The sequence below is a fragment of the Hippichthys cyanospilos genome, chromosome 12, assembly GCF_059441005.1.
Source record: "Hippichthys cyanospilos isolate Australia breed blue-spotted pipefish chromosome 12, RoL_Hcya_1.0, whole genome shotgun sequence".
In the NCBI taxonomy this organism is placed as follows: domain Eukaryota; kingdom Metazoa; phylum Chordata; class Actinopteri; order Syngnathiformes; family Syngnathidae; genus Hippichthys; species Hippichthys cyanospilos.
The window spans coordinates 4450109-4467903 of record NC_142380.1 but is presented as its reverse complement, the minus strand read 5'-3'; the positions used below and the strand labels follow the sequence as shown (position 1 = coordinate 4467903).

Sequence of the window (17795 nt, the reverse complement as noted above, 5' to 3'; positions counted from 1 at the left end):
AATCTGAATGATGGCACACGGATTGGCGATGGTTGATTCCGATCTGAACCCGGTTTCAAGCTTTATTTTTTTAATTATTATTAATAAATATGTTTTTAATATATCGTTGGATTTTGTCTTTCTTCAAATAGATAATCTAATCAAATAGATTGTCTATCTATAGATCTTTTCTATAGATCTATAGATAGATATATAATTAGCTAGCTCGTTAGCTAGCAAGCTATCTACTGTATAATAGATATAGAAATATAGATAATTAGCTAGCTCGTTAGCTAGCAAGCTATCTATGATAATTAGCTAGCTCGTTAGCTAGCAAGCTATCCATGATAGATAGATAGATAGATAGATAGATAGATAGATAGATAGATAGATAGATAGATAGATAGATAGATAGATAGATAGATAGATAGATAGATAGATAGATAGATAGATAGATAGATAGATAGACAGATAGACAGATAGACAGATCCATCTTTTTTCAGACATGACGCCACAGTTGAAATGTGATGCTGGTGCTTTATTGAGAAGGAAGGATGAGTGCCATTAACTTCACAGCTTAGTTTATACAAAAGAATACTAGCAAAGAAGCTACCGTCAGCATTGAAAGGTGTCGCAAAGGGTGACAGACTCCTTGAATGAACTGTGTAGCACAAAGTCAGTGCAGCTAAACCTGAATAGTCCCGCGCGTGTTCCAACCTTTGACACCACAATGGAGAAAGACGGGCCAGGAGGTAAACGTGAGCTAAACCTGAAAGTGGAACATGGAGGTCATTTCCAAACATTCTGCTTGTATCGTCGATGTATTGCTACACGCTGAAAGTCCATGAGTAGAGACGTATACGTCGTACAGTACATATATGTACAAATGCATAATCGAGGATATAATATAACCGAACACGTTTATTGTTTGTGTCGAGACAAAACTATTTACAAGAAAGTGTCGAAACTAGTACGAGTATGGATATCCGTATGTCCTTTGAGAATAGCAGCATGAAAGCGTTTGGTTTGCCGAGGGCCCGGCAACAAAATGGCTCCCCTTAACTCATTCCATACGAAACATATTTTTATGCTTTTTTTTTTCCAGTTCCAGAAATCGAATCCCAGATACACAAACATATCTTTTTAACTTTAGGATACTGAGAGTATTAAATTGATTACTTTTGATACTGAGTACTGAAGTAATCAACTACTTTAGTTACTAGAGTACAATACCTAAAGTAATTGATTTTAATTGAATCACGCAAGTATGAGAATTGATTAATACAGTACTCAATTGTTTTATACTGAACCCCCCGATACCAGGGGTAAGTCATTAATTACTTTAGTACTTCATTCTTTAAGTTCGATTCATTTGTAAACACTCCTTTAACCACATTTGAAAAAAAATATATAAATTAACTGGGATTAAATGTCTGGACTCTTAAAAAACGTTTGGGAGTGAATGAGTTTTGAACATAAAGCAGATTTCTCGAAATAACGTCCTCCCTTTGATGTCTGCTTGCTCATTTAAGACAAACAAACGGCATTTTTCGCCAACATAAGTGATAGACAAACAAAGCTTCATGAAGCACTGGTCATTTTTTTTGACTCCTCTAGATGGCACTGTTGGGTCAAAGAGACAAGGGGAAATGTAATGCATTGCCACAGCACTAAAGCAGTGTTTCTGAATTATATTTTGCAAGGAAAAAGAAACCACGCCCCCTCTCAATAAGATCATTATCTAAAAAAAATAAATGTGAAATTATGCCTAAAAGTGTATTATTTTCAACATCAACAAAAGAAAAAGCAACTTGAGTATAAAGGTTATTTTTTTAGTGTTTCACAGGTTAGTCTGAAACTGAAACAAGTAATTTGCACCAAAAGCGCCATCTAGAGGAGTAAAATTACAATAAAAAATAAAAATAAGAAAAAAATCACGGGTGCTTCATTTGGCCATCGCAAATAGAAAGTACAGTCGCAGACATAGACGAGTAAAATTGAACATTTTTTGCAGCAGCGCGTCAACGGGCTGAAATGAAAGTGCGCCCCCTTCATGCTGTGCGCGTCCATACTTCCGTCCTTCCTTAAACTCACTCCGCTTAAATAACGTCGAATACAATTTTTTATGAAATAAATACCTGCCCGCCCCGCCGCCATTTTGAGAACTACATAAGCTTATATAATACGCATGTAAGAAGAGTGAGTGGACACGAAGCGTTGCCTTTGTGGGCGGTCAGAGGTCGGGGAAGCGGCTGGGGTCTTCTTTAAAGTCGGGGGGGATGACGAAGAGCTGGTCCTGGAAGCGGTCGTGGCGGAACTCCTGGAAGGTGACGGTGGCCGTGATGGTGGGGAACACGGGGATGTCTGAGGAGAAAAAGGAGGTGTTACCGAGGGGGAGGGGCGGAGGGGGTCGCCGAGGAAACGGGGCCGCGCACCGAGTTTGACGGGAAAGCCGGGGGGCAGTTTCATCTGGACGAACTCGCGCAGCTTGTTGAAGTGCTTGAAAGGGGCCACCACCTCCAACACGTTCAGCAAACTGCAATCGCAGCGACGACGCTTTAAGACGTAGCCATTAAGCCGTCTCTACCGCCACCTACTGTCTTGAAGACGGGAACGCGGCCTAATTTCAGACCTCGTATCGGTTCCGATCGGGTGCACTTACGACTCGATGCCCAGAGGGAAGTCCTGGCTCATGGCGACGGTGGCCTTGAACTGCTTCTTGTTCTCCTTGCACACCAGCTCCCGGCCCACATGCGGAGGCCTGCGCCGGCAAGGGGGAGACCGTGGCGACGTTGCGCCGCCAGATACAGCGATACGACGACCACCACTTACTTTCCGTGTTCCGCCGTGATGTACTCTTCCCAGGAAATGGTGTTGGGGGCCGGCGCCGAGAGGGACTGCCTCCTCACCGACTGCTGGGGGCGGGGGGTCGGTAATATTTTTTTGGAGAGGGGGGAGGGGGAATAATGGAGCACGCGTCACCTCAAAGTTGTGCTCGCCGATGCTGCCGCCTTTGCTGAGGCTCTCCATGATGGCTTTGTTCCTGAGGATGTCCTCCTCGCTCAGGTGCTCGCGGCGCTTGCGGGACTCCAGCACCAGGCCGTTGACGGCGTAAAAGTCCGCCAGGAAGTTTCCCACCCGCTCCTGCGTCAAAACACACGTGAACTCATTCTACGCCGGGGACGTACTGTATTTTCCGACCATTCGATCCCAGATGCTTCAAAAACGTAAAAATACGTTTCTGGCATTGAATGAGTTAAGTACTGGACGCCTGGACTCTAAAATCACGCAGCCATCACACCTAAGGACAATTTAGTATCTGAAGTTCTTACAGTTTTGTCCTCCCTGAAGAGCCAGCCACTCTGAGTGCGGGAGAAAGTGATGGACTTTGTGGACAAGGTGGCCGAGTAGACGTCGCTGCTCATCAAGATGTCCACCTCCTCCTCCGTCTCCATCTCCGATTCCTTTCAGGACACAAACGCGAGGCCATTCGATTCAAACTTTCCCGCCGCATCGTCTCGCGCAGCTGGAGGGCGTCTCTGACCTCGTGGTGTATTCTTTGGTACACTTTGGCCTCGTTGTCCAGGACCACGAAGGACTGCGAGGGCGGCGCGTCGCCGTTGAAGATGAAGCTGAGGTCGCCGCGCTGACACTTCATGTCGATAAAGTCGATGAGGGTGGTATCCAACCTACCGAGGGCCAAACGTCAATTTCTCTCCATGTGAGGAAGAATAATCGATAAAAATCATCTAAAAAGTTGAAGTGACCGGATATAAGAAAGTTCTTCGCATGACCTTAAACTAAAGTAAAATAATACTAATACTAAAATAATCTTATTGGACTTGTAAAGGATGCCTAGATCAAATGGAAATGAAAACCAAACAAATTAAACCACCTAAACAACGTTTTCCACATGCACACCAGCGCATTCTCAAGGCAAACAAATGAACTGCATTCATACTGTCAAATGATACAATTACTGTTCTCAATTTAAAGGGTTTAGGACCTAAACCCTTTAAATTGAGAACAGTAATTGTATCATTTGACATTTGACTTTCTTATATCCGGTCACTTATATAGGTGTCAAACTCCAGTCCTGGAGGGCCGGCATCCTGCATGTTTTCCGGTTTTCTTTCCCCAACACACCTGATTCAAAAGATTAGCTCATTAGCAAGCTCTGCAGGAGCTTCAAAATGATCCCAATCATTTGAATCAGGTGTTTTTGAGGGAAAGGGTTTGAAAACATGTAGGATACCGGCCCTCGAGGACTGGAGTTCCACACCTGTGGTTTAGGTGGATTTGGAACAAATTAGGCTGTTTACATGCAAACAGCGCCTCTACAAAAACAAATGAGTTTTGTAAGTACCGTATTTTCCGCACTATAAGGCGCACCGGATTATAAGGCGCACCCTCAATTATTGACATATTTGAAAACGTTTTCCATATATAAAGCGCACCAGATTATAAGAATGACATATTTGAAAACTTTCTCAATCACAATATAGTAATGCTCAAAGAAATAACAAAAATAACTCAAATAATCCCTCTAAACTCTCAATAGCATAATAACTCAATGACAATATGACCGAGCCAGAGTGGATATTTCCATAGCCGTTACCTGATGTTGATACCCTGCTTGTAGATTTTACAAGTATCAGAGGGAAGCATCCGGGACAACAGCGGCACTGCCGTGAAGAAACGATGTCAATAAAGACACGGCCACGGCTTTCCCAAACGTTGAGCGCAAAGACTCACCCCAGCTTTGAAAATCCCAATGCAGCTCCAGATAAAAGTCGCCCAGCTACGGAAAGGGAAGGTGAGGGTGAGGAGTGTGAAGATTTGGAATCCGGAAGGCAAAAAAGTGACAATTGACAATTGCTGGCTGACCTCCCTGAGGGCTTTGAGTAACTTTGGCCTTTTGTCTTCCACGCTCTCCCTGGATTGTTGCTTCAGTTTGCGCAGTATTGCTGTGACTGGGGGACAAGGAAGCAAAAATGAAAAACAAAAAACGATTCCTTCCCGTGGGCCGCATGATTAGAAGCAAAAAAAGGCGAGTTTGAACTTTTAAAATGTATTCACTCCTTCAAAGACATATTTTTACATCCACATACTCAATCTTATGGACTTATTCATCATTTTCATCACATTTTTAAAGTGTTTGGCTAAAGAAGGGTGCAAAAATGGTACTTAAGTACTAAAGTAATTGATTAGTACTTTGGTATAGTTTGGATATTAAGTAATCAATTTCTCTAGAGTTATTAATTCATTCATTTCTGTACTAAGGTACTAAAAGTAACCAATTACTTAAGGTTTTAAAGTACTAGAGTCATTGATTACCCTTGTAATTAATCGCCAAAGGTAATTGATTTCTATAGTATCTATCACCTAAATGTACTGAAGTAATGACTTTTGGTATGAAAGTAAACAAATATTATTACTTGTTTTAAACAACATTGTGGGCCACGTCAATTGTTATTAATCAATGCGGCAAACGGACCCCGAGCCGCAGTTTGGACACCCCCGCCCTTAATTATTCATGTGATGAGGCCGCTATTTATTTAATAATGAGCACATTGCATGAATAAAATGTGTCCAAAAAAAAGAAAAATGCACCATGCTCAAAATTGTAAAAGTGGAATTCACCACAAAATGGCCGCCTCAAACCAAAAAGTCCCACTTCCTGTTCAAATACAAACAACAATTTGCATAAGTTAATGAAAGTGGCGCCCATGGTCAAGCGCATATTAAATAATGTACAAACATTTTAAAAACACGTGACTATCTTTACAACGGCGCCATTTGGGGGATTTTAGATTTGCGTACCCGATGGCGTTTCCAGTGAACGTATTCACATAAGTGCATCTGCTCAAACACGGACAAAAAAAAAAAGGAAGAAAACGCAAACTCCGCATTAAAATCCAGTAATGGCCGACTTCATTAAAAGGACATATAAAATTTCACTCAATGGCGCTCCACATTAAGCTAATGCATCTCCAGATGCATTGTGGGAAGCTAACATGCTGACCAGGCTTTTTTTTGCAGCTTCTACAGGTGACCCTACATTTTTTTTTCAACCCTCACACCCTTCAAATGACTTATTTTTCCGATAATATACGACCGTATCGCTATGCGAAGAAATTAGCGGGAGAGGCTGCAGAAGCGGCGGCGGCCTGCGAGCCACTTTTCAATTATTCACTCCGGGCTTTTCCATCTTTAATGGCTCGCACAAGATTCGCAGCATGAGCGGAGAGGAGGCATTCCGAATGCCGTTTAGACGGCAAAGCCCCGTGACCAGCTTCCCGACGCTAAGCTGTCATTTGGGCCGCGCTCCAAAGCCGCCTGGACGGCCGACGCCAGAATCCGAAACGCTGGGATCAAATCTACTGAATAACACGCACGGAAAAGCAACTGGCATGCTTCTGTCGGAGTAACACATTGAGGTCCACTTCTGGGGAAAAAAAAAAAAAATCCTTTTTTTAAATTTCATTTTAAATAATATTTAAAAATATTTTTAATATTTTTAAAATATTAAAAAAACTCCTTTTTTTAAAATATTTTTAAAATATTTAAAAAAAAAACTCATTTTTAAAAATATTTTTAAAATATTTAAAAAAACTCCTTTTTTAAAAATATTTTTAAAATATTAAAAAAAAACTCATTTTTAAAAATATTTTTAAAATATTAAAAAAAAACTTTTTTAAAAATATTTTTAAAATATAAAAAAAAACCTCCTTTTTTTTAATGTTTTACAGATATTAAAGTGTGTTTGCGTAGCCCGCTTCCACGCAATAAAACCACTCACTCATTTGTCTATCTCCGTAGCTGATGGCTTCAGCCAGAGGGCTCCATCCCTGCGCATTCTTCATCTTCACTGGTGCATTGTGGGCCAGAAGAAGAAGGGCACATTCTGAAAAATCACATAGGAACAAATCAATATTCATTTTTGCACGTGCAGACACCCAAGGGCGTTAACTCACTCAATCCCAGACATATTTTTCTCTTTTCTATTTTTTAGTGACACTGTGTAAGAGTGTGACCGTTTTTCATTCAAAACAAATCCATGATATGATTATACATTTCAAAAACGTGCAAATAAATGTGTGCTTAACGACCAAGTGTATGTTTTAAACATAATCGTAGATCGAGTTATCATTAAATGATGTGACATGGGGCGTATTTGCTGCCTTTACCGTAATGCCCCTAAAGCTCCCATGGCGCATGCAGAAAATGACACACACTCCCTTTAAGAATCCAAAATCAAATCACAGTATCATATCCCTTTTTTTTTTTCAAAATGTTTGGCTAAAGGAGAGGCTATAAATGGTAAGAAACAAATTAAGGATGAAAGCATTCAATCCCAGGTATTAATTGATAATTGTTTATATTTTTAAGTGGCTAATAGAGGGTCTGAAAATGTAAATGCTGCTACTAAATGAATTTAGTACTTAAGTAATCAATTGTTTTAGGTGATCAAGTACTAAAGTGATTGCTTTAGGTAAGCAAGCACAGATGTAATTGATTACCATAATTCCCCACGTATAAGGCGCACCTGTGTAAAGGATGCACCATTAATTTGGGGGTCAAATTCTGGTATTTTCTACCGTGCATAAGACGCAGCAACACTTTGGCAATAATGTAAAAACTGTGGCAAAACAGAATAAATCTCATCTTCCTAAAGTCTTCATTTTTTCTTGTGTTCATATCTTTAAGTTATATGTTTGTTGTGCGTAAAGTTAAGTGTGTTTCAGATTTCCCACATTGTGAACGGTCAGTGAACCCTTCGCCAGTGTCGCGAATGCGCTCAAAGCAGATTTTCCTTTTCCTCGCAACGTGGCTTGAGTTCATTTTACCAAAGTTGCGCAAGCATCCGTGTTTCACCAAGTTTGGGATGGTGTCTACAGTATTTGCCAAAACACTGCAATTCATAAACGCGTCAAATGAAATACCTTTCCATGTATTTCATGCCACTCTTAATTGAGTCAGCTGGAGATATTCTAACCTTTACATAACGCTCTCCGTTTCAGTGATATTCCTGTGTGTGAACAAGGATGGACTCGAACGGTGGTTCGGTCTGCTCGCTTCTTTTACCGAAAATAATGTCGTAACAACCTTAGCTAACACAATCTGCCGCAAAAGCCCTTGCTTCTAACAGCCATCTGACATTTGTGGCCCTAAAACAGATGATGTGCATTTCCGTTATTTCCTAAGTGTTGCAGTTACTTCAGCTACATATTGAAAACATCTGCCAGTGTCACGTGACTGCACTCTTACCTTTGTGCCCCAGCATCACAGCCAAATGGAGAGGTGTATTACCTTACAAAAAAGACATACAAATCCATATTAAACTACAGAATAACAATTGTGTAGATATTGTATATGAATGTTAATGTATTGAAAATGTGTAAAAAATACTACTAAGATTTGCAGTTGAAATGATTTAAATCTTTCAGGAAATGTGAAGACATAGCTTCATATATAAAACAGAAATGATTTGGGGGTATGCAACATATACTAAATACACCCTAAAAGACCTGAACCGAAATGGAGACACTGGAAATTATGTAACTGACTCAATTTTGATGTTACATCAAGAGGTCAACTGTCAAAAAGATACACCCAACACTCTCCGAACTAATGGCTCACAAACAGGGGATCATTTAAAATATATTTAAAAATTACCATCTTTAAAAATAAGCATTCAATTAGGGGATCATTACTGCAAAATATTAGAATTTCATCAAAATAATCCACCGTTCAAAAGGATATTGAATATTACTAAAAACAAAAACAAAAAGTCAGTTGAGGGAGCACGTGAAATCAGTAATAGTTGTCGAAAAAATAATTCTTGAGCGTCGTTCTTACCGTGCACGTCTTTCTGAGAGATGCTCTGGGTCCTGATGAGGGAGGAGAGCCGCCTCACATCCCCTTTGAACACGCACTCGTGCACCGGGAAATCCTCGTTGATGATGATAATCGGATTCTTATTGTCGTCGTTGACAATAGCTGCGTTTCCGTTCAGGTTGTTTGCATTGAGCTGCTGATGCAGGGCCGACGGTTTGACCGCTTTCAGAAAAGCCTTGTTGGACTTCAGATGGTGACCGGTCCCGTTGGGGATGGTCCCGTTGGTGGTCTCGTCGAACGAGTCGACGGCTTGGGCGTTTTTGTTGCCTTTGTAGTGCTCCTTGCGCGCGGCGCGTATCGTCTCACCTGTCATGTTGACCAAAAGAGCCAAAGTCACCTAGATATTAGCTAGCCGCGCTCGTCGGCATTAGCATCGAACAAAAAAATTCGTCGAAAAATGTCGAAAAGAACAACACTGGCGAATTCCGCTGCTTTACGGCGGTCGAACTTAGCGGCGACATCAATCGAGCAGCCGAGAAGCGCTGCTACCTCTCAGGCTGGCCCCGCAATAAAAATATTTAGTATTATTTAGTATTAAGTGGGCGCGGCGATAAAATGAAAACACGGAAGCCGGTTAGAATTAAGTGGCACACGCGTCAAAACAAAACGCGACAAAGACTCATTTACATTCCCATTAATTGAAGCCTTTGTTTGATCAAAACGGTTGAGATTCAGCGCGCTTTGCGGCAAATAGATGGGATGGTTCAATAAGCCACGAGAGTTCACTATTATCGCGAGACGCGCCGTGAACACTACTCTGCCTGCGTCATTTTCACGCGCCATTATGGGTTCAGCCCGTTAAGCCAGCTAACTCGAGCAGCCGTGTTGCTGTTTGTATTTTTTAAAACATAATGGCCACCGCGAAAAAGGGGAAAGGGAAGAAAGTTGTCAACCAAGAGGAACTCCGTCGCTTGATGAGAGAGAAGCAAAGGCAAACGTCCGAGAAGAAGCGCGTCGAGTCTCCCTTTGCCAAGTATAACAGCTTGGGCCACTTGAGCTGTGTTCTGTGCAACGCGCAGGTAAAGTCTGAGCTACTGTGGCCCGCTCATGTTCTTGGAAAACAACACAAGGAGAAGGTGAGCGAGCTCAAAGATGGCAAACAGGCAACGCAGAGTCAAGCGGTGAAAAGAAAAGTGACGGATGACGACAAGGAAATCAACGGGAAAAAGGCTAAAGAAGCTCCGGGTGCAGATCACTCGGCTGCAGCGGTTCCTGGAGATTTCTTCGAAAAGCCCGATTCTGTCAAAAAGTCTGCAGGCGTTAGTCTGCTAGCTGGTGCCTATGACGATGATGAGGAAATCGAGGAGACGGCTGGTCAAGCTGAGACGACCCCCGAAGCTCCTCAGCCACCGGAACAAGCTGGATTACCAGCGGACTTCTTCGACAGCTCCATCCCGTCCGCCCCAGCCGTGTCCCATTCTGGTTCCATCGTCAAGGCGGAAACGCCGGAGAAAAGCGCCGAGAAGAAGGACAACACTGCCGAGGCGCTGCCCGAAGGCTTTTTTGACGATCCGGTGCGGGATGCTAAGGTGCGCAACGTGGACGCGCCCAAGGACCACATGGACAAGGAGTGGGAAGAGTTCCAGAAGGAGATCCGGCAGGTGAACACCAAATCGGAGGCAATCGTTGCTGAGGATGACGAGGAGGGTCGCCTCGAGCGACAGATCGACGAGATCGATGAGCAGATCGAGTGTTACAAGAGGGTGGAAATGCTGAGGGACAAGAGGGAAGTGGTGAAGAGAAGGTCTCAGCCTAGGAAAGAGGAACCCATGGAGACTGAAGCCAGCATAGAGGAGGAGGAAGATGAAAATGAAGAAGAACTACTTGGACTTTTGTCCCAGGACTGGCGAGCCAAAGGGGCACTGGCATGATTAATAAACAAAACACGCACACAAACGACTCAACTTTTTGTACTTACTGTATATTGACAATAAATATGAGGGAAGATGAGCTAAAATCGTCCTTTTAACTGTTTATTGATGCTCACACACAAAAACACTAATAAAATCTCAAAGTAGCAGCATTTAGATCAGGGATGGGGAACCAGTCCCCCGAGCCATACTAAATAAATGCAAACTGAGCAAATAAATGTTTCATAATGTGAGCATGTGTGGCTTAAAATATATTTTGAGGCCTACGGATCCCCACCCTGATCTACACCAACACCGTTCATCTCATTCCCAGCAAATTGTCTGAAACTACCAGTAGTTGACAAACATATCTTTGTCATAAATAAATGTGTACAGGTTACATTAGCATAAGCAACTTGGAGAGCACAACCTAAAATAAGGAAACCGGTTTTAACACCTGGAACAAGATGAAATGATTTTTTTTGTTTTGTTTTAAACAGGACAGCGGTTTCAAGAAGAGTCCCACAAAAACACCATTACGCCATCCATAAATTGAGTTTTAAAAAGAAGTGATGTCAGTGCTTGTACTACCTGTTACATATTAAACTTGGTGCATCTACCTCAGGGGTGAGGAGCCTTTTTCCTACTTCATCAAGTCATTGGCGGGTCATACTTCATAAATATTATACAACGATCAAAAGAAATGTTAGCGATGATATATATTTAGCATTCCTACGTTACGTTTGTTGACCCGCGTGCTTAAGGTGGCCCACCCCTGCTCTACTGCATGCTATGCCTCTTATTATTGCTACATAAATTCTTAAGTGTTTCCAAGTGAACATAGCCCTTTAAATCTTGAACGAAAAAAAAGGGGAGGGGGGGGAATGGTTAAGTTATTTGGTTCTATTGTATATAATTATTAACCAGGATTAGGATCAATCGAGCGTCTCGGTTAAAAACAAGAACAGGTCAGCAGAATATGCTTCTCGTAACCAAATGTGTAAACATTCGTAAAATTATAAATACACACTTGCACCAAGTGAGGGGGTTGCGGCAAATATCCGAGCAACGAGGAGAGGATGATACTTCGAAGTAGGTGAACGTTCTGTGAATTCTGAAGTGGGTGAGAGCTCAAGGGCTTTTTTGGAGGTGATAAGAGCTGAGCTTATGGTCAGAAATGGAACAAGACAATCGGTTCACGCAAAAAAAGTGCAGCAATTACTGAGCGTGTACCCCAGGCCCCGCTGGGGTTCCTTCAATACTGTTCACTCCCATCTGCGGGTTACTTGCTCACACCCCAAAAGCGGCTCTCAGCTCCGTCAGGGAGTACCTCTCGTCGCCGTCGATGTCAAAGCACCTCAGCACACGAGCTTTCGGTGCCGACGGCCCGAGTTGTCCCCAAAGCTCTTTATACGTCAGGCCCGCTGGATGGCCTCCCATGTTGGCGTAGATGTCTTTGAGACCTTTTGAACAAATGAAATCGCCATTGAAATCCTGGAAAAAAATGACTTGAGATTCTGTTACAAATTCTGCTTGCATGGAAGACTACTTCCTTTTAAGAGGGTTGGAAATCCAAAGGATTTAGATCATTTTAAATTCAACTAGGTATCAGAACGATTTATCAACGATCAAAAAAGGATTCCTTTGATCATCGATCAATTCATGCAGGTCTGGATAGAAAAAATGTTTTTGTTTTACACACCTTTCAGAGAGACACCTGTAAGCAAACGCCTCTTTTGGCATTTGCTGTCAGTATTTCTCTTGGGGCGGTTCGAGTGGAGAAAGCGTGGGAGTCTGCTGGTTTCCAAGTCGGGACTCAGCGTGGAGTTGTCTATCAAAATAAAAGGATGGTAACGTAGGTAAAAAGCGGTGAACGGGTTTTAAACTGTAATGACAAAGGGGCACCTGGTGATGACACTTTGGTAGTTTGATTCTCGACCATCTTCTGTGTTATTTGAGGCCCGCTGATGTTGACGGGCTGCAGTTCGGTGTCTTTAGACTGGGGATATGGAGGCAAAAAGAATGATTAAGAGCTATTCCGTTTTTGTTATATTAGTTGAATAATCAAATTAGGCATGGGTCGATAACCGGATCGGCAATATATCGCGGTTTTAAAAGTCACGGTTCATTTAAAACCATCCAAATTTGTCAAAACCTTTAAGTTTTTTTCCCCTCCCGCGTTGTCTACCTTAATAGGCAATTGCACTGTGCAGCTCTCATTGCGTATCATACGCGAGACCTCCTCTGCTGCAGCAGCCAATCATATTGTCCATTTCTTGATTTGTGGGTTTGAAAATCAATATAATTTTGCTTCTGAGGCTAACTACAGAGGGTAAAGCTGCATTATGTATTTTGTTTACAAACAAAACTGTTTTATAATGTAGAAAATAGCTCTTTAGCATCAAACATTTTCAAATGATATATTTTAGAGCTGTAATTTCAATACCGTGATCCTGCGATATACTGTAGCGTAATTTTTTGCTCAAGTTATCACACTGTCAGAATCTGATATCTTTCCACGCCTAATTCAACGTTTTTTTTTCCAACTGAAATAATCGAAAAAAAATCATCATTTAAATAAGTTGAAAACTGCTGAACTCGTTTATAAAAGGTTTGACCATGCTCTTCGGTGAGAACATATGTCCCCAAGCCAAAGAAAAAGCTCACGTTTCGTTGTGAGCCGCTCTCCAACGACGACACTCGACGCTGGAGCTCGGCGATGGTAGACAGGAGCGTGTGGATCTGCTCATCGCTCCACGTGTGGTGTTTGGCTTCCGTCTGGTTGGCTTCACTCACCGCTTTCCTCAATTCACTAATATCCTATTCAAACAAATACACAACAAGTAAATATTACTACAGTATATATGATTTCATCCGAGGGGGGGGCAACTTGAGAAGATTAACCTGAAACTAGACCAGCATCTTGCTAGGCACCAATGTTTGTTCAAATCTGACATAAGAGGAAGTGTCAACAGATTCTAAGTCTGCTTCACATGGTTAGCGGCCAAGTGACTTATATTCACCAGATAAAAGAAAACAAAATAACATCTCACACTCCCCAATGTCATAAGTTATTTAAGACCTGCGTTAAACGACTCAACACATTGAGGCCGTATTACAAAAACGGTGTTTTCATCATCTTTTTGAGGCCAAATTTGTGAGTTCTCAAATGTTTGACCTACTTTTTGACTCATAAAGTAAGCTCTGGAAATAGACTGGCACTTGTTCCATGTATTATTAATGAAAACACAAGCCCGATGGCGCAGGGAAACAAGACCGGTCTTAACCTGCTGTCTTTTGCAATGGAAACGCCACAAAAGGCACATCATGTATTTCACGGAATAATATTGTAATGCATAAAGATTGGGAGCATTTGCTTTGGATTGCAGCCACGGCAAAGAAGATCTGCTGACATCTCAAGGCCTCGTTATTAAAAGATTAATAGGCAGGAGGAGGACAACAGCTGAGTGCTTACAAGTAGAGCAGATGCTACACATGGTGCAGTTACATGACCATTCACGCTCGCAAGATCACAGCTTTACTTTCATTTTACAACTTGACCATGACATTATTTTGTGAAATATCCCATAGTCTTGAAACAATACATTTTTATCTGTCCTTTTTTTTTTTTACTGTAAACCAGTAATAGATTGATAATCGAGTGCTTTTAATGTCAGGACAGCGACAGTACATTTTTCTTTTCAAATTGCGAGCAAATAAATTGGAATATTAAGCAAATTATTTCTAAACTGGGTTATAGTGGCTCCTATGCAAACTGTTGTATGACTTTATTTTGTCACCTTAACGATGTCCGCTGTAGTTGTTGACAAGATTTTCTGGCAGATGAGCCAGAAATAAAACAGACGATGATGTTCTTGTTAAATTAAAACTTTACGCAATGTGTAAAAATGTACCATTGTTGCCTTGAGCCCGTCGGCCGAATTCTTTTGCGCTTCTAGCGCGGTCTGCATCGTCTTCACGTCATGCTGAACACTCGTTAGCGTGCTCCCAATCGTGGCCACGCTCTGAAATCAAAGAGGGAAAACGTATAAATACTAAGAATGTGGGGTAGCATTTTTTTAACGCTACGATTATTTACCTTTTGAAGTTCTTCCACTGTAGTGGGCAGGCTGATTAAATCTGAGGCAGATTTCAAATTGGCTTTTAAATGGTTTACGGCAGTGTCCAGCAAAGTGATCTGAGGGCAATGACATTTATTAAAAGACTACGATATGAATTTATTATGCTGCAAAAAATGGGGCGCATATTCATATTAGTGAAAAGAAAACAAAACAGTGTTAAGAAAACTAACCTTCCTATTGATGTCTGTGAGGTTGAGCCAGAGTTTGGCCAACCCTTTGTCCCCATTCTCAATGTCATCAAGCTTCCTGTCCTGGTTTTTCAAATCCTCGTTTAGTTTCGGTATTTCATTCGAGGACGCCTTTTGGCTAGAGTCCACTGTGAGAAAAGAAACAAACGGTGTTGAAGTTCTAAGATCTTCGTGGCCATCGCAACGCAACAGCAAGTTGGGTGAGTCGCTTACTGCTATGCAGTTGTTCCTTCATGGAGTCCATATCTTCCTTCAAGGCAATCTGCATCCATATGAGTCCAGCGCAGGCCATGACGCAGGCGGCGAGTAAGATGAAGAGAAACAACGGGTAGCACACAGAGCAACATTGGCTGTAACTTCGCCTGAAAGCAGATAAAAGTGGCAGCATTAGACACGTTGCAACACTTCTTTAATTATTCATGCGAAAAGATATTTTCGGGACTTTGTTATGCCGCGGGGATTGTACGTGTTCATTACATGTTCAAGGCTCCATAAACTGCAAAGTATTAGAGCCTCACTGAAGTGAACCGCTGGGAACGTTATGAGTGGGAACAACAGAATTATGTAAACAAAGGAGTTCTCATAAAAGGTTGTCACTCCTCTAAAATTAACATTCAAGATCTTTCTTGTATCATTTACATTTAGTCTAAGAAAATGACATCTTTTTATTCTCACCTTTATTGCTGTAATAGCCCCACTTTTGTGAAATTATCATTTCTTTCTCATAGTTTAACTGAACTTGTGAAAAAAATCATTTTTCAATGTAGCAGTTTTGTTGTCAAATATTACAATTTTTGTCAAATCCATGTTTTCTACATTATAATTTCCCCGTAATGTTTTTCTCATAAATTTGTGTTCGTTCTTGTTGTTCCCTCACTTTAGTATTGTTAAATTATTTCTTCTAATGTGACTTTTGTAACACTGGCACAGATTAATTTACCTTATATTCCTCACTTGTTCTTATATTCCTTAATATTAATACATCGTTATATGACAGCTTCATCATCAACATGACTTGGTCCTGAGAAATGACAATTCATAAAGTTTCTTGTATCTTTTTTATTATTGTGGTGATAGTTTTCATTTGTTCCTTGTAAAATTAACTCTTTGAATATATGACCATTTAAAAAAAAAAACACAGACTTGATCAAGTTATGTGCATTATTTATGGCATATTACATTTTTACCCTGAATACTATATTCTTTGCAATAACATTTTATTCTCACTAAATAACAGCTTTAGCAAAAAGTTCATATGAAATGATAAAGCCACAACTTTCACAATTATTTTATTTCTTGTTACGTGCATTATTTATGGTATGTTACCTTATCATCTTCCTATTATTCTATGCATAATGAATGTTTTTATTCTCACTAAATGACAACTTTAGCATGGAAAGTGTCAAAAATTCATTCGAAATGATAAACCATTTTTTTCGTTTCTTGTTGCAGCACTACTTAATTCTTTGAGAATGGCCACTCATTTCTATCGCAAAAATAATATTTTGGGCTAGGTTTTTCTTTTGTTTCTTTGTGTAAGAGGATTAGACATCGAACTATGTAAACCACAACAGAAAATAAACATACTCCGATTGAAGTCTTTCAATTATTTAATTTTTTGTAAAATCGTTTTCTGTAAAATTACGACTCAATTGCAAAATTCAAGTGAAGGTTTAGTGTGCTTTTTTTCGTCTGTGCATTGTTTTAGTTGAGCCTAATAAGATTGACACTTACGTTTCTATAGCAAGGAGTTCCTGTAATTGTTATTAATAAAAAATATATCATCATATTATTGCCATCAAGTGAGCACTCACTTGCTAAAGCTGGCTCCGTTGCTCATGCCGTTGAACTCGTCCTCCTCCGAGCTGGAGTCCGACTCCGAGCCGGGTGGCTCGGTTCGGAGTAACCTATGACCGGAGCCCTTCTTCGCCTTCTTCCTCTTGCTGTCCCCGAGTCCGATGAGGGCGTTAAGCTCCTTCCTCTTCTTCATTTTCTTCTGCGGGGTCAGCGAAGCCGCCGTGCTCGACTTGAAGCCGACTAAATCCAACGTTTTGTCCAGTTTGTGATTGCAGCTAAGCTAGCGCCAGAGTTTCAATTATGGAATGGAACCAAGGGAAATAAACAGACCGGACGGCGCCGGTTACTCTATGGCAGAAAACTACCGCGTGATTTTAAAAAAAATACGCGACATAACCTAAAGTTTATTTGAATAAAATCCCAGCTCCCAAGAACTTTAAACGCCAGAGCTCGTATTAAAATCCACCGGATGGCTAACTCGGCTACATTTGACACTGTGCTAACGCTAGCGAGCACAACTACAAGTGGTTAACCTCGTCTCAGCGGGAATCAAAATGCCTCGCGCCCGTGACGAGCATTTTTGTGTCAATGATGACGGAAATATAAACATAGAAACGCCATATTAAAGATCAAAATTCCAATTTACTGCGCCTTGTTTCGAAGCGTCGGGCGGCCTTGCTACAAGAACAGTATGTTTAGGTGCGACGTTCCAGTAAGTTAAAATCTGATTGGTGAAGTGATGAGAATCCAACTTCCTGTTTCGCAATGTCGGTCCGCCCACTTCTCTGCAGCATTTGGAAATTGTATACAACTATAACCCCGTTCATTTCATCCAGATTTAGGGTGACAAGTTGTATTTGTTAATTTTATTTTATTTATATTTGCATTTATTTTATTTTATTCCTTTATTCTTTTATCCCTATCATTTTATTCGCTAT

At 41.1% G+C, this 17795-nt stretch overlaps 3 protein-coding genes across 4 annotated transcripts; 1 reads left to right on the top strand and 2 right to left on the bottom strand.

Annotated features, from left to right (window-relative positions):
* Positions 1-496: 496 nt before the first annotated feature.
* LOC148414459 (ankyrin repeat domain-containing protein 13C-like) lies at positions 497-9619 on the bottom strand. 2 transcript variants are annotated; one of them, XM_088429390.1, is made up of 13 exons: positions 8842-9619; positions 8251-8292; positions 6782-6886; positions 4867-4952; positions 4735-4780; positions 4598-4664; positions 3524-3668; positions 3312-3443; positions 2962-3123; positions 2812-2894; positions 2642-2740; positions 2415-2515; positions 497-2343 (listed from the first exon to the last, which is right to left on the bottom strand). In XM_088429390.1, the coding sequence occupies exons 1-13, from the start codon at positions 9191-9193 to the stop codon at positions 2213-2215; spliced, it is 1551 nt and encodes a 516-aa protein (XP_088285516.1). In that variant the 5' UTR covers positions 9194-9619; the 3' UTR covers positions 497-2212. The 2 variants fall into 2 exon arrangements, with proteins under 2 accessions (XP_088285516.1, XP_088285517.1); XM_088429391.1 differs by having other exon boundaries at positions 2812-2891; positions 8842-9617.
* Positions 9620-9632: 13 nt separating this feature from the next.
* znf830 (zinc finger protein 830) lies at positions 9633-10776 on the top strand. Its single transcript, XM_088429393.1, has one exon. It carries the CDS (start codon positions 9732-9734, stop codon positions 10749-10751), a length of 1020 nt encoding a protein of 339 aa, XP_088285519.1. The 5' UTR covers positions 9633-9731; the 3' UTR covers positions 10752-10776.
* Positions 10777-10839: 63 nt separating this feature from the next.
* Positions 10840-17581, bottom strand: efcab14 (EF-hand calcium binding domain 14). Its single transcript, XM_088429392.1, has 9 exons — positions 16875-17581; positions 15274-15422; positions 15043-15188; positions 14830-14928; positions 14645-14755; positions 13398-13550; positions 12636-12729; positions 12433-12561; positions 10840-12193 (listed from the first exon to the last, which is right to left on the bottom strand). Exons 1-9 carry the CDS (start codon positions 17048-17050, stop codon positions 12021-12023), a joined length of 1230 nt encoding a protein of 409 aa, XP_088285518.1. The 5' UTR covers positions 17051-17581; the 3' UTR covers positions 10840-12020.
* Between the last annotated feature and the right edge of the window lie 214 nt (positions 17582-17795).

Coding starts and splice junctions, on each gene's coding strand:
- efcab14 (XM_088429392.1), bottom strand. CDS start 17,050: ATGAAGAAGAGGAAGGAGCTTAACGCCCTCATCGGACTCGGGGACAGC. Junction 13,551..14,644: donor ACGGGCTCAAGGCAACAATG/GTACATTTTTAC, acceptor TTGTTTGAATAG/GATATTAGTGAATTGAGGAA. Junction 12,562..12,635: donor TACCAAAGTGTCATCACCAG/GTGCCCCTTTGT, acceptor TTATTTTGATAG/ACAACTCCACGCTGAGTCCC.
- znf830 (XM_088429393.1), top strand. CDS start 9,732: ATGGCCACCGCGAAAAAGGGGAAAGGGAAGAAAGTTGTCAACCAAGAG.
- LOC148414459 (XM_088429390.1), bottom strand. CDS start 9,193: ATGACAGGTGAGACGATACGCGCCGCGCGCAAGGAGCACTACAAAGGC. Junction 6,887..8,250: donor TGTGATGCTGGGGCACAAAG/GTAAGAGTGCAG, acceptor GTGATTTTTCAG/AATGTGCCCTTCTTCTTCTG. Junction 3,124..3,311: donor TCTTCAGGGAGGACAAAACT/GTAAGAACTTCA, acceptor GTTTTGACGCAG/GAGCGGGTGGGAAACTTCCT.